The 16,388-nt window shown below is 39.6% G+C and overlaps 1 protein-coding gene across 2 annotated transcripts in view; it reads left to right on the plus strand.

The window, feature by feature from the left end:
• Positions 1-16,388, plus strand: part of LOC135233792 (solute carrier family 2, facilitated glucose transporter member 11-like) — a 44,752-nt gene that overhangs the window by 27,543 nt on the left and 821 nt on the right. For both annotated transcript variants that reach the window (XM_064297696.1, XM_064297697.1), the window contains 6 exons: positions 10,194-10,342; positions 11,332-11,519; positions 14,305-14,415; positions 15,382-15,483; positions 15,575-15,650; positions 15,957-16,084. In XM_064297696.1, coding sequence (XP_064153766.1) covers positions 10,194-10,342; positions 11,332-11,519; positions 14,305-14,415; positions 15,382-15,483; positions 15,575-15,650; positions 15,957-16,084 — 754 coding nt within the window. The remainder of the gene's footprint in view (positions 1-10,193; positions 10,343-11,331; positions 11,520-14,304; positions 14,416-15,381; positions 15,484-15,574; positions 15,651-15,956; positions 16,085-16,388) is intronic.

Genomic DNA, 16,388 nt, shown 5'->3' on the forward strand with positions numbered 1-16,388 from the left:
GATTAATTAAATCTGTAATTTATTCCACAGACTTCTTATTAATTTGTCAGCTCTGTTCTGTTCTGTCCTCCAAAGTTTTAGGTTTTTGGTAAATACCAGAGGCAGCCCCATACAGAGTGACATGCAGAATTACATACAGTGAGAGCAATGTGTATGTGAGAAGTAAAATATTGTGTTTGAGAGGTAAACTGGTGTGTATGTGAGGGACTTTTGTATATGTGAGAGGTAAAATGGTGTGTATGTAAGACGGACTTATGTGTATGTGACAGGTAAATTGGCATGTGTGACTGACTTTTGTGAGAGGGGACATGCTGTGTGTGTGAGTGCAAGAGAGTGACATTTGGGTGTTAAAATACTGCATAACAGAGTTACCTATGTATGTAAAATCTAAAATAGTGGGGTCTATTCCATCAATCAAATTAAGGTTAGGGTCTAGTCAATGAAAATTTGTTTTCACTGAGTGAAAATCTCAGTGGGTTGCATCTGATTGGTCATTTTTTTTGCAAACGTACCTGCCTTTTCATGCTAAATGTGTTCATGGTTCACTTTTTTCAAGCATGCTAGGTTGTTTCATACTTACATCTCAGTAGCAGGGGCAATGGGGGGGGGGGGGTGTTTTCTCATAATTTTTTACCAGTGTACATCATAGATCCGGTAAAACAGCACAAAGAATATAGGACACTATGAGAAAATATTGTAGCCTGTAGCTACATAACTCCCAAGTATCAGTATCTGCATGATATTTCTTTAACACTAGAAAAGCCAGACCCAAAGCCATCGGGTGTTTGGACTTTAAAATGCAAATTATTCCAACACCGCAAATGCAATACACTCCTCCTTACAGACATTTTCCTGAATAGCTGGGCTTAAAATAACTGCGTTGTTAGAATTTTTAAAAATTTACTCATTAAAGAAATACTGGCATTTTATGCCATTTTCTTCGCAAAACCCCCCAGCCAAACAATAGGTAATAGGTGCTCATACCCAGGTGTGAATAGGTTGCTCTCTCTTCCGGCATGCCATTCAGCAACTGAATGAGCGATGCTTTGATATGAATTGCTCGGTCAAACATTATCAAAACTATTTTCGCTAATATAATCACACAAAATAAATTCACTGCACTGTTTGATGAAGATGATGTACTTTAATTATTGACTTCAGCTTGGGGATCAGTAATTGTGGGCATTGTAGTCATAGAAATGGTGGGTTTATAACTCCATGGAGATAATGCCTCTGACATACTTTCAGTTTTTCACTGAAACGGCAACTTCGGATAAACTCTGAATAGACTACAGTGTGGCAAAATCACACAAGTGAATGGGGCCAATTGGGCCTGGCATGTGAGTTGCATGAAAATTACATGAAGTCAAAGACAGCAGCAGCCACCAAAGCAGCCACGGTTGCAGCATCGCCTCGCACGCCCATCTTTCCTGGGAAGAAAACACAGTGCTAGGTCAGCAAATGCAGTCGGAATAAGGCTAAAGACACGACTGCGTGAAATGCAATCGATTTGTGAGCGGTCCCTGCTCACACAAACAACCAAAGCTGTGCGTTCCCTGTGGAATTGATGAGTAAGAGGCAAGAGATAGTACATATGTAAAAGCTCAATCGAAATAGCAAGAGAAGGGAAAAGTGAGCGGAAATCGTTATGACTGAAGAAATGAGCAGCGTGCATGGAATGCAAAGCAAGTTCTCAGGAAACTCTAATTACAGCCGACCAAACAGTCAGCCCCAGTAACTGCATACTCACGCATGTCCACAATCAACTAATTGCATACACACAACACTTTTCTCTTATCCATCCAATCACAGGCACACATCACCAATGGAGCACCTTTTTAAACCAACAATCATTGCCTGCGCTGCTTGCATTCTTCACTGCTGCTCCTCAGAATTGTGCTCATTCTCTACCACCCCAGAACCACCTATTGTTTGGATCTGCTTCTAGATACTGGGGGGTTTTCTGGTGTTCCTCCTGTTTAATAGGGGAGATGTATAGTACTCCCTGTTAGATAGGGTAGTGTATGCTGGTGCATGCAGTAATACCTGAAGCAGATCCATTCCAAACCAAGCCAAACCAAATATGTATTTACATATTCATGGTAATATTTTAATGCGTGAGTTGTCCTGACTGAAATAACTTTTAAAGTATTGCACTTTGCAACTACTTTCTACATTTTGTGTTTTGCTTGTTTTGCACAATTTAGCAAACCAATGTGCCTATAATACACATTGGTGCATTTTCCCTTACCTTTATAACAAAAGCGATATAAATTAGAAATAAAAAATGTTGAAATTGATACAGTCCTGTCCTTTATTTCAAGAAATTAGTTTTGCAACATTGTGGGTGCTGAAATTGATGCTGTAATGCTGGGCATCAGGCTTGGTGGTTTAAAGTAGCAAAAAAATGTAGCCTTTCTAGTGCTAATGAACATAAAAACATAAGAATAGTAATTCAACTAAAGAGAAATATTTTGAATTTTCGTTTGTGAACTTGTCAGAACTGTAGGCAGGTGTAAAGGGGGCGTCTTGAGAGCACGTTTTCATTGATTGATCATTTTGTCAGTTACACGCAGTTACACACGCTATCCAATAAAATGCATTCTCCACAGAAGTAGGTGTCTGACAATTTTAGTGTGCATATCATAACCATATTTATACTGGTTGGCAATTTCTGTCAGTTACACTCCCATTCAAAATTCATGGTCGAGTTAAGACCATGACCAGTAATATTTTCAGACAACCTCATTGACATTACCAGCATAGCACATTACTCCAGCAGAATATTAATTTTCCAACATTTCGGTAAGTTCAGAATGATATTGCAACCATGAACTTACTGGAGCTTTCTTAAAAAGTTAGAGCCATGACTGTTCTTTTTTTATGATGTTGATGGACTTCCGGTTAAGTTTACTGTTATTTATTTATTTATTTATTGGTTTGATGATACTGATAAAATAAAATTTGTTTGAAACTTAAGTATTAATCAAATAATATGATTCATTCCTCTGAATAAAGTGCATTGTAGCCTGCACCTATTGCTCACACCTATGTGCACTACATGTAACCTACAAGTTGCATGAATTATAACTAAAAAAGTATCTAATAGATGGGCCATCTAATCATGGCAGGATGTAAAAATCATCATCCATTCATCCATTCATTCATTAATAGAAAATCCGGGTCCTCATGACTTAATCACTTTAAATCTGTACTACATTAAATTCAACAAAATGAATAACCATGATGTTTTATTCTTTTTCTATGCATATCTCTTGTTTAGTTAATCTGAATAATTAGCAGTATGTATTAGGCACTATTCAACAATTCTGATCATATTCAGTCGTATTTACATGCCTCAAAACCCTGGTGTAGCTACAGCAAGTATTACATGTGTAGCATATTTGCAATTGCCTGAATAAACAAAAATGCTCACCATCTTTTCTGGTAAATAAAATTTGTCTATAATTACTTTGTCTATAACGTTATTCATGAAATGTTCTCAAAGTTTAACGTACGCCTATGGATTCATCTATATCTTGGTATTAAATATGAAGGCTACAGGAATGAACTTATTTCATGATGTTTTTGGAAGTTATGTGTTTGACAGTGCAATCCTGTTTTGTAGTCTAGGCTGTACATAAGAACAAATTTTAGTCCAACCCATTTTATTTATGAATGAAGTACTAGGTGTGAAGGTGCCTTTAACCTAATTTTTTTCCCCCACATACAACAACAAAAAATATGAAGTTGAACCAAGTTCATATTTCACCTGTACATAAGTATCATGCCACACTGCACGATAAATGCCAAAACTAGGTAAATGCCTATTTCTAAACTATGGCACTCATACACAGCTTTACCTGTCAAGCAGAATGAAATGACTAGGTTAGCTACTCTTCATGATTGCATATTTGACATCAATTGATGGACGGCCCTAAAATGTTCTGCAGCTGTACAGAGATAAGACTTAGGTTTTAGTTACTGGTCACAACACTGAGTCTGAATTTATATCCCATCATTTTAACTCTCTCAGATTGGATATGAATTCTTCCTTCCGGAACCTCAAGGTTATTTTCAATTTTCACCTAAATGTTGAGTCTCATATTAGGAAGTTAGTACAATCTTACGACCATCAGCTCAAGAATGAAGCCAAGATTCGGCCATGTTAATTTTTTTTCTGACACTGAGGAGGCAATGCATGCTTTTATCTGAGCTCGATTAGATTACTCAAACTTTATGCTGGTTTGAGTTGTTATGCACTGTCTAGGCTCCAGTGTGTTCAAAATTCAGCTGCAACAGTTTTATTTAAGAGCAGTTAAAGGAAACATATCTGTCAGGGTTTTGACGGGTTGGACCCAAGCGCAGAGTAAAAAGGAGACTCAAAGGTAAATGAAACAAAGACTTTACTTATTACAAAAAACAAACCGGAACAAACAAAAGGCCACGAGGGGCAATAACAAATGAAAACTCAAAAATACTTAACAAAAACACAAGCATAGAAACTCAAAGTCAAAACACTGGGAACACATAACGAGGGCAGAAAACAGTAAACCGAAACAGGCAGGCAGAAAACAAGCAGGGCAAAACACAAGCAGGCGGAACACATAGGCAGAAACATAAATGAAATGCAGGCAGAAACACAAGGAACCAGCAACCGAGTCAGGGAGACAAAGGACTTAAATAGACTCAAAACCAAAAAGACACAGGAGGGCACAATTAATAATCAAACCAGGACAGGGTGGGAACAACGAGACACAATCAGAAACAATAATAAAATAATTGAAAGCAATAATACAATTAACAGGGGAACGAGCAGGGCACAAAACAGAAGTGCCGCAATCTGGCGGCCCAACAAGGAAAAACAGAGACAGAAACACAGAACCATGACAATATCACCCTAATCCTTGTCGAACTCCACTGGCTTCCTGTTATTTTTATAATTGATTTGAAAATGTTATTAATTACATTTAAAGCTTTGCATAGCCTTACACCTATCTATATTTCTGAGCTCTTAGTGCCATGTAGTTCTGGGAAATTGCTCAGGTTTTTACTATTGCGTGCGAATTCACTCCCTGTTAACATCAGAAAGGCAGAGACTATTGACAATTTTAAATCACTTTTAAAAATGCATTTTTTAGATTGGCCTTTGGGTGAATTATGTTTGAATTTTAAGTTATTATCATTTATATTTTATTGTGTACCAATATACTCATCATTTTCAATGATGGCTGTTTTGTTGGTCTTGTCTTACCTTAATGTGTTACTTTACTTACTTAATTTTATCCTTTTTTCTACTGTTTTGGAAAGTTCTTTGAGTGCCATGTTCTGAAAAGTGCTATATAAATAAAGTTATTATTTCAAAGGGTGCAGTATGGGAGCTGGGGTAGAATGACTAGTGAACCAGGTTATATTCTTGCTACTTCCTTAACCTTAACTAAGTTAACCATCCCCAAGGTGAAGCAGGCCATTCGCATTGGAGATTGGTTTGCTTCAAGAACTGAAGAATGCTTATTTCCTTAAACCTATTCAGGAAGGGCACAGGGGCTTTCTCAATTTTGTCTTTGAGTTTTGCATCCTTCTCTTTGGGCTGTCTCTCACCTCTCGCACATTCACCAAGTGCATGGAGGCAGCGTTGGACCCACTGAAAGTTCAGGGCATAAGACTTCTCAATTACCTGTATCACTGGTTGGTATGCATGCCCTCTGAGGCTATATATCAGCACGTCACTTGTGTCATGGGGCACCTGCACCACCTAGGGGTCCAAGGCAAAGGTTTGGTGGCAGATGTGTCTCTGTCTTCTCACCCTAATGGCTGCACTAGTACAGATGGTTTCTCTGGGGCTGCTGTTCATGTGCCCAGTCCAGCGTTGCCTCCAGTCCCTGGAACGTTGCCTTTTAAGGCACCAGGAAGTGAAGGTTTTGCAAGCAGCTTCTCGCTGGTGGCAATGTGACAATAACATATTGGCAAGAAGCTGGGGAATGGGGCTTCATCCAAAGTTGGTTCAGTCCATTTGGGATCGTTTTCAATCGCAGTTGTTGATCTCTTCACTTCGAAGGAGTCAGCACAGTTCCCTCTGTTCTTCTACCTGGAACAAGATGACGCACTCTAAGGCAGTGACACAATGGCCCTCCCTCAACTTGCCCCTTGTTCTCCTACATGCTTTTCCCCCATTTGGGCTACTTCTATGACTCCTTCAGAGAATTCTCCTGGTGCTCCTCGTGGCCTACAGTTGGCCTCTCATGCTATGGTTCTCGAGCCTCAGCGATCACTGTGTAATGATGCTATGGGAACTCCCTGTCAGATGGGATCTGCTGTATCGGGCACAGGGCACACTATTGCACCCTTTCCCAGCAAGATCAAACTATGGGTTTAGCCTCTTAGAGGTCCCAATCCCTAACTGATGGACTATCCCAGGCTGTAATGCATAGCCTGCAGAGTGCACAGGCACAGGCACCCTCAACCAGCATAGCATACTCCTATCAGTGGCGCTTCCAGCCTTGGTGGAGATGCAGACAGGAGGATTCCTTGAGGATCTCCTGCTACACTTAGAGGATTTGTGGCAGCAATATTAGTCACTTGCACATCCTTGGGACTGTCACCTCCAGGTCCCATTTGCCTTCCCAAATGGGACCTGGAGCTGGTATTAAAATCTCTCATGTGTGCCCCATTTGAGTCCCTTGACTCTGTTGTCCTGAGGTGGGCTTCCATGAAGAGAGTGTTCCTTTTAGCCATAACATCAGCTAAAAGGGTGGGAGAATTGCAGGCTCTCTCTGTTCAAGAGCGTTCCTGTAGATTAATGCATGAGGGTATGAGGGTGACACTTTGTTCTAACCCAGCCTTTCTCACAAAGTTACTGTCTCCACTTGATCTCAAACAATTAATTGAGCAGTGCCCCTTCTGTCCCGCTCCATAGGGCACAGAGGAGGACCAGAAGCTGTCTCTCCTGTGCCCAGTTAGGGCCTTAAGGGTCTACATAGCTAGGGCTGAACATCTCAGGATGGCAGGCAGGCTGTTCCTTTGCCATAAGCCTCAATTTCTTTGTCTACCAACGTCCAAAGCTGTTCCATTGGATTGTAGATGTCGTGGATTTTTATCTTCAACGGAGGCAAATAATTTAGTCAGGTCACAGAGTAATTCAGCAATACAACTTTTATTTGGCCAAATAAGAGAAACCGTTCAAGCACTCATTTCAGAGTTCAAGAAGAGAGTCTCAAACTTCTGTTTACACCTCTCTCCTTTATATCTCTTTCCAACGGCCCTTAGACAGGCCTTGGTATGACAGTCACCCCGCCCGCACTCATTTCTGTTTTTCGGAGAAACTGTTGCTTCCCTCAGAAACCTTGACCAAATGCCCAGTTCACTGGTGCTTTGCGGCGGGGGTAGGTGTTCCTTCTTATCAGAACAGCTTGTCCTCTTTTGATATTATACACAGTATATGCAGTTCTCACACGCTATTGATTAAGACATGACGTTTTGCACACAATAGTTATATGCTTACAGCAGATGTTACTTTTAACTATGATTTTACTTCATTTAAAGTGTCACATTTACACATTCATGACCTTCTTAAACGCCCATGGCAAGCTCCCTATTTTGCCCACATTGTTTTCCTCATTTTCACAGGTCATTGCTCTCCAGTACCTTTCCATTGTTCACCTTCAGTTACATACATAGTTTTGTATAAACACATAAAAATACATTTTATTTTGTTAAACACAGTAAGTAAGCTTGTTTTGTATCAGAATAGACACAATACAACAAGCTGCTTCAGATGCAAGCACACCCTTGGTAATATGTGCTCACTCTACGAGGGGCATTGTTCCCTAATGGGTGTTGTTCCAGAGTGCATTATCGGTAGATGTTTGTGCAGCAGTAACCTGGTCAACATCCTCTACTGTTACATGGTTTTATTGCCTGAATGTGGCCACCACCACCTCCTCTTTTGGACAGTCAGTCTGCTGGGACTGCTTCAGGATAGCTGAGTCTGTCTTTTTCATACTTGCCATTCCGAATGGGGTGCGGTTGCCTGGCTCTGACACCTGCTAGCCTTAATGTTCAGTAGGTGATGTACTTACTTCTTGTCTGTCTACCTGTCGTCTGGCAGGTAGATTTTGGAGGGCGAGCCTCACCCTATAGCATGGTGTTCCTGTATCAGCATTGTTGAACTGAAACCTCTACTTTAGAGTGTCTGCAGCATGCCTTTAAGGATTGTTCAATAGCTCAGTGTCTGGCTGTCTCCATTCCTACGGAGTGTCTAGCTGTTTCAGTCTCTTGTGAGGTATTGCACAGTATACATAGTTCAGCATTTGGTCCGTTCACCGTTTGGCACTGTATATAATTGGTAAGCATCAGCTCTTAGTTGCAGGATGGTATATCTGATTCTTAGCTATTGTCAGCCACCTTGCCACGTTAGCACCTGGTGCCATGGCTAGGGAATTAACAATCCAGTGTCTTGCCATTGCTGTCCCTTTCGACTGTTTTGTAAAATACATGGTTTCACCTATATTGCTGTGGCATTGCACCATAGCTGTGCGATTGTGTGGCTGAGCATTTCCTGCCTCGTCCCTCATGGGTTTGCATGTGTTTTTACAACCGTGGCTCCTTAGCTTCAGGTTGCTGCAAGTGCCTCTGCTATTCTCTATCTACTTTCCAGTGATAGCCTTAGTGTCATGGCCATTAAAATGTATGGTTCAACGTCTGCTGCACCATTCTGACCAGGTTGCATAGCATTTAGATTCACATTTGAAGCTACTTCCTACTGGTGTTGCTCTGTTTGTCCCACCCCAGCCTAGCTTTGGGTTGTTACTCAGCTCAGTGTTTTACTCTGCTTGCTTCTGTCCTTGGGTGACCTAATTGTGGTTCCAGGGACCTGCATCTTTTCCTCGTAATGTGTTGTACAGGGGTGTCCCATACATATGAAATATATATCTGGGTGTTGATATGATCTAGAATGTTTGGTTATATTGTAGCCTTAAGCCGCTTTTCCACCGCATGGTACCGGCTCAACTTGACACAACTTTTTTGGTTTTCCATCGGGAAAAAGTTGTGGATAGTACCTAGTACCTAGTACTTTTTTGGTATCACCTCCGTCGAGGTTCCAAGCGAGCTGAGGCGATACCAAAAGGTGACCTGAAAACACTGCAGACCACTGATTGGTCAGAGCAACGCGTTTCAAGCGGAGTCGTTAGTAATGACCAGCTACATTGACGGGGGTACTGCAGTGGAAAACGAAGTAGCCTACCTGGTACCAAAAGAGAGTCGAGTTGAGCCGGTACCATGCGGTGGAAAAGTTCTCTGAGGGAGAAAATGTCTTCCCATCAGAGTGTTGCTCTGAAACACATTCATGAAGAGGACGTTTTGCACAGTTCATTGGTTTATATTGCCTAAGGTTAGGGACCCAGCGCATGTGCTAGCAAGCTACAGTGTCTTACAGAGTACCCACGTCACATGCCACCAATGGTTCCATATATATGCAATATGTATCTGGGTGGAGAGATCTCACTGAGGTATCCAAGGTTACAGCGTAACCAAATGTTTATGTTTGCTTTACATTGAAATTATTTTTGTTTAAAATAGACTCACACTATACCACGGACACACCCTCACACATGCTATTAATATTTATTATTATATTTACGTTTTCAGTAGTATGTATGAGCGTTCAAATTAGAATAATGTTCCATACGGCACATCATACTCACATATCCATTTTTAACATTACAAATTCAATGTTGTATGAAGTTAAACAAATTGCCCAAATGCATGACTGTCCCCGCTGACGTTCACTTTAAGTGCTCTATGTTATTTCTCTCTCTCGCTCTCTCTCGGTGTGCGTGTGTGTTTTTCACAGATATGGCTCTTTCATGTATGCTCAGCAATGGTTTTAGAAAAATAGAGGGATATGGATTAGTAAATAAATTAAAATAATTTAAAAAAATAAATGTGTTGACTTAGTTTTGAAATTTTGTTCCATAAAGTAGTCCAATGATGTCTTCATTCCATATTATACTATTTGCATGAAGTAATTGGAATTTAAATGTATACAAATCTTAGGCTTAGTATCTCACTTTATTTATCTGTATAGATTCAGTCAATATTCAAAACTTTGTCAGCAAAGAACAGGAAAGCTTGTAATTAGGGATAAGGGTTGATACCGAGGAACAATTTGCCCTTCTGCATTTGTTCCACAGGGAACTGATGGGTAGAGACAACATGTGGCCTTACCTGCTGGCTTTCAGTGGCATCCCTGCTTTACTGCAGTTCCTGACACTTCTCTATTTCCCTGAGGCACCTCGATATACTTACATTGACAAGGGAGATGAGGAGGGCTGCAAGAAAGGTATGTGCATTTCTTAGAAAAGAAACAGAACTGAGTGCTTAGTTGTATGGCCTGGACAGTTTCTCTCTGAGTTGAAAGATACTTCGGATATTTAGAGACATTTAACTGTACAGTGGCAGGTAATGGCAATTCATGGATTTGTTGTTTAAACCAGGAAAATGCACTATAGATAATTCCAAAACAGATGAGTCCTGGAAAAAAGTCTTGTGGACAGATAAGACCAAGATTCACGTGTATCAGTGTGATCGTAAGAGTAAAGTGTGGAGGCCCGTGTCATCTGTGAAATATGGTTTTGACTGTATGGCTGCCACAGGTAGTTGCTCTCTTCTCTTAGTTGATGATGTAACTAATCATAGCAGCAGCAGAATTAATTCTGAAGTGTACAGAAGCATCTTATCTGCTGAAGTTCAACCAAATGCCTCCAAACTCATTGGACGGCACTTCATCGTACAGCAACAAGAGAATGATCCCAAACAGTGCTAAAGCAACAAAGCAATTTGTCAAAGCCCAAAACTGGAAAATTCTCAACTAGTCAAGGCATTCACCTGATCTGAATCCAACTGAACCTAAATTTTGTGTGCTGAAAAGAAAACTTAAGGAAACTATTTCCTGAAACAAGCAGGAGCTGAAGATGATGTACAGGCCTGGCAGAGCATCACCTGAGAAGATACTCAGCATCGCATCACCTGGTGATGTCTGTCGGTCACTGGCATCAAGCAGTCATTGCATGCATTCAAAATTAAGACATTGGACATTCAAAATTAAGGTGGGAATTGTATATGTCAGATAAATTTTTAAATTAGAGCCTGTTTGTGGAGCAGGATATGGAGAGGTGAACGCAGAATTAACTTCGGAGGCTGAAGGTATATAATCATGCATAATTTTTGCAAGTCAATCAATGATGTAGTTTTCCCTATATGCAGCAATAAATGTGTGCCATTTTTAACGTTTGTGTGTGTATCTGCGTGTGTGTATGTGTGTGAGATCAGCTTTAAGATGGCTCTGGGGCAATGATGACATGAAACTGGAGCTGGAAGATATGGCCAAGGATCGCAGCAGTATGCAGGGGCAGAAGGCCAAGACAGTTTGTGATGTTCTGTGCTCACGCTCAGTACGCTGGCAGTTACTTGCTTTGACCATCCCCTGTTCTGCTGTGCAGTTTTCTGGCATCACAGCGGTGAGTGTAAATGGAGTTACTAAGATCTTAATGTACTGCTGGGTTGGGATTATAAAGTGAAGCATGTCAATGTATTTAAATACAAAATTTGAATATAAGGAATGTACATAATAAAAAGGTAATGTTTTGACTGTAGCTACCTTTAAAACAATTTAATTACATTATTTCCTGTCTAAAGCATACTTTGCTATATAGGTAGTGAACATAAATATGGAAAAAAACAAGGTAAAGCTAATTAATAGGTTGTACCACACCCATTTTGAAACTGGCTGCACTCTCCTCAAGTTAAATATTTTGGTCAACTGACCTGCAGTTGCTTGTCCTCACTGTAAATCGGAGATGGGGATATGTGTTAAAATGTATTACAAAAACGTATTAAAATAAAACACAGTAATTTTGAGAATACAAAACTACACTTTAACTGTTTATCATTTACTTTTTGGCGTGAATGTCTGTCCATCCTAGTCAAATAGAAGAGGTTTTGGTAAATAACTTTTCAAATTTGTGGACTTTTGAGAAAGCTGAGTTGCCACATCTCAGTGATGTATTTGTGGACTAAAATTATGACAATTTTTAGTCAATGCTTAGTTTTTTTGATGACAATGATGAAGACAATAATGTGATGAAAAAGCCTTTTTGGAACAATGACTAATTCCTTTTGCATTTCAAATGAGAAAGTATGACGAAACCAAAACAGACACAGACTATTTTTGTTGCAGTTGCTTTGCACACATAAATATATTACAACCAGGACTTGACATTAACACCCACCACTGGCTAAATGCACACAGAATTTGGCAGTGGCGTGTAAATCGTTCACTCTTAGTAGCTTTTTTGGCTGGTGACCTTTTGGCAGCATTTTCTATGAAAAAGTAAATATTGTAGTTCACAAAATGCATCTGAAATAGTTCAGTCTATTCATGGTGATACTACATGATACTACAACTCCCATGACCACTGTGTGGACACTGTGTGCACATTCCATTGGCCATGTGTTTCGCCCTCTCACCCTCTCACCCTCTCACCCTCTCTTCTCCTCAGCGGGAGAAGGTGAACTCAGCCAAAATCAAGCATTCAAAAATGGCGTCTTATACAAAAGTGTGTATAACTTTCCTCATTGTGGCTTCAAAGTGTTTGTTTAGTGACACTCGATGACAGAGGAGAGCACAGATTCATATTCTCTAGTTCTGATCAGAAAACATGGCAGTGATAACAATAATTGCAGCACCAAACACAGAAACTACAATGGTCCGTAAAATAGCATGAAAATTTAACCAGACAGTTCTGTGAATTGGACAAATGGACGTCCATGATTTCAAAGTCGCTTTAGTTTATTTAGCGCTGCAAAAAAAGAAAAGAATAAAGTAGGCTTGTAGCAGGGTTAAGTTTAACTGGTGGCATATGGAGCGTAAGCCAGCACAGGTGTAATTATTGCCATACCGCCCATACTGGTACTTTGAAATTTCAATTTAAAAATCAAGTAAGAGTAAAAATGAGACTATACAAAAGTGCATCAGCAGAGCTTCAACGCTGATGTTATTAAATGAATATAAGCACCTTACATTCACAAAATGCTCAATACCATCACGTATAGCCCATTCTCCTCACCAGCTTGTAAGCGAGTAATAAAATAATTTTTATTTGCAATGCAAAAATGTGCATGTTTTGTCAACATTATTTAAAACTGTGGATGAATGTAGTCTTTATTCTCTGCACTGACACTTTGAGAATATTCACGGCAAAGATCACACCTATATGCAGGGTTAACTCTGGCTTGATAGCTGCAATGGCTTCTGTTCAAATAATTATGCCCAAGCAATGCATAAAGTTACATAATGTCCAGTTTCCTATATTTATTTAAATCAACCAAGTTTAATCAACAAAAGCTATGAAAACGAATTCATGTTTTATACTTATCTTTATTGTCTTCAAAAAATAAAGCTGCTTTCTGACAGTGATGCTCACACTGCTGCTGGACATTGCTGTATGCACATGTGAAGCAGTGTTCACTTGTGTACAAATAGTAAAATTAGAAAAATGTAAAACAAATCCAAAATTTGTGTTTCGTTTTGTGAGTGTGATGAGTGTTGCTGATAAAATGCATAGGTTCGGTCAAGAAATTCTTGCTGTGACCAATGGTCAGCCTCAGCAACCACATGTTCTCATACTCAACCAATCACGTACATGAATCACTACATGTTCTCTTACCCAACCTATTGCATACACACATCACTACAGGAGGGAAATGTGTCAATTCTGGGACGGTGATTTCCACAGAGAGAGAGAGCACCTACACAGACATAAATGTACATTAATGAAAATCTTCACCTGTCTCCCTCATGGGTTGCTGGAAAAAATAATGAACTAAGACAATAAAGACAAAGCAAACGCTGATGCTTTTCAGCTGACCAGCTCCTCAGCTGGACAGCTAAATTACTTTAATTTTGAGTTTGTCCCTCACAACCGGACTCGCTCGCTCTCGGTGTGCATGCTCCCAGTCCCAGCCCCATACTGTGGAGGAGACCACATTTAAGCACCTGGTTGATTGAATAACACAACCCAGCTGTGTGGGCTCACTTCACCTCTAGGTGCGGCAGAGACTACTTTGACTTTCTGTTGGATTGAACGCCACACCATTTTCTCTGAATATGGTATTTGGATTAGGGTATACCCCTTTTATATACTTTCCCCTCAACATAATTTTAGCTGAACAGAACACAATGGTTAACAGAACATTAGGTCCAGCAATATGTTACCCATCTCCCATGTTTTCCCCATTCAACAGCTGTACTTCTATGCATTTGATATATTCCGTCAAACTGGGGTGCCAGAGGATCAGATGCACTACCTGTCCATTGGGATTGGTGCCACGGAGCTCGTTTCCATCATTCTCTGTGTAAGTAGTAATAGACCCACAAAAGGAACATAATCAAAGTGGTATGTTCTTACTCTTGGAAGGATTTTTGTAAGAAGGCACATTGTCTTCATGAAGTGGCCCATATATTAAGGATGCAAAGGCAGGCAAAAGCACAGATTAAAAAGAGGTGTCCAAATTAGTTTTGGTATTTTTAACAACTGCAACAAGCCTGCAAGAGTTTTACCAAAATAATTTTTACAACACTGCAGTCTTACTGGAAGTCCATTTCCATCCTAGCCTTTAAAAGTAAAGTCTCCATCAATCCTATTGTCTTCACAAAAACTGTATTACAGCGAAATGCACCACAGGCGGATATGTGAGATTTGAGACCGGAAAAGCAGTTTGTAGAAGGAATGAAATTTGTAGCCATTCAATACCAGCGGATGAAGCTAGGAGAAGGAGAAAGGTGACCAATCAAGTTTTCTAATGGCTCAAAACAGTCAAATGAATAACCTTTTCATAAACAAGAAATATGGCTATTCTTTTCTTCTCCTTCAGTCAGATGAAAATCACTTGCCATTTTTAGTCAAATATCTTGTATTTGTTAAGAGTGTATTTAAAGCATGAATGGCACAGAGTACAGAATGTGAAAATGGCATTCTTCTGTTAGGAGCCTGTTGGCCATACCTGCAGTGGTGAAGTCTCACCAGGTTTGGACCAGGTTCTCAAGTTTTATTTAGGCTATAACTTATAGGTTCAGAAACTGGTATGGAAACATAATGAGTTATATAATCTGGTGTAGCATAACCTGTGTTTTGGACATGGTAACAATTGAAATAGCACTGCTCTTCTTTGTACTGTTTCATAAAAAAAAAAAACATTTGTGCTGTACAAGGTTATACAAACAAATTTCAAGTTCAGCAGGAAAGGTAATCACACTACTTTTGATTATAATTATGATTCTCTGAATTCATTTTCCCTTTGTTTGCTTTGTTACTGTTTCAGTCACTGTTGATAGACCGTACAGGCCGGAAGAAGCTGATGGGTTTTGGCTACCTCCTAATGGGAATGTTAATGTCACTGTTGACAGTCACGTTGTATTTCAAGGTAACACTCTTAAACATCCAGCATTTACCTTCACAGTTTTAAAGATCATTATGGAATTTTTTTCATGCCAATTTTTTTCCTGTCTCTGTAGGATTATTACCCCTGGGTCTCAGGCCTTAACATAAGCCTTGTGTTTTGTGTTATCTGTGTTTATGGACTTGGGCCAGGTAAAGAATACAATTACTATACTTGTAATAATGTTAAGTAATCTAACATAATAGCCCATGGGAATTCTGATAACCTGTTATAATAAGTACATTTTAAGCATTAACTACAAGTACTCATGTGAATAGAAAGTTTACATAAAGTCATCCCATGGTAAAAATCAAATCCATACCAAATATGAAATAGAAAATGATTGTGGTGTTTTCTATGAATTACTGTAAAATAAAGGGATGAGAAGTGTAGGATATTTAGAAATCTTCTTATTAACACCAAACAAGAACTGATTGTATATTCCTTGCCTGTTTCAGCTGGTGTCTCCATGACCCTCCCAGCTGACCTCTTCCTGCAAGCCTGGCGTCCCTCTGCTTTTGTCATCAGTGGCACCATTTGCTGGGTTAGCCAATTCCTCATTGGGATGTGCTTCCCTTACATAGTGGTAAGAGATCGTCCATCCGTATCCATATTGGACATTCATCTAAACTGAAATAAATGAGGAAAGGCTGGTTCAGACTCAAAAACTCAATGATTAATTTGTTCAGGACTTCCTTAAGCCATTTTCTCCATTCAATAAACAGAATTAATTCCAATGACATTTAAGTAAGGTATTCTTACCATATAAAGGATTCCGTAGAAATTCTGTAGTAAATCATTCAACAAAGCAAAAATAATGTAATGTAATGTAATGTAAAGCAAAACATTGCACTGTTAGCACTACAAGTGAAAATATAATTCATCCTGTA

The sequence above is a fragment of the Anguilla rostrata genome, chromosome 10, assembly GCF_018555375.3.
Source record: "Anguilla rostrata isolate EN2019 chromosome 10, ASM1855537v3, whole genome shotgun sequence".
Lineage (NCBI taxonomy): Eukaryota > Metazoa > Chordata > Actinopteri > Anguilliformes > Anguillidae > Anguilla > Anguilla rostrata.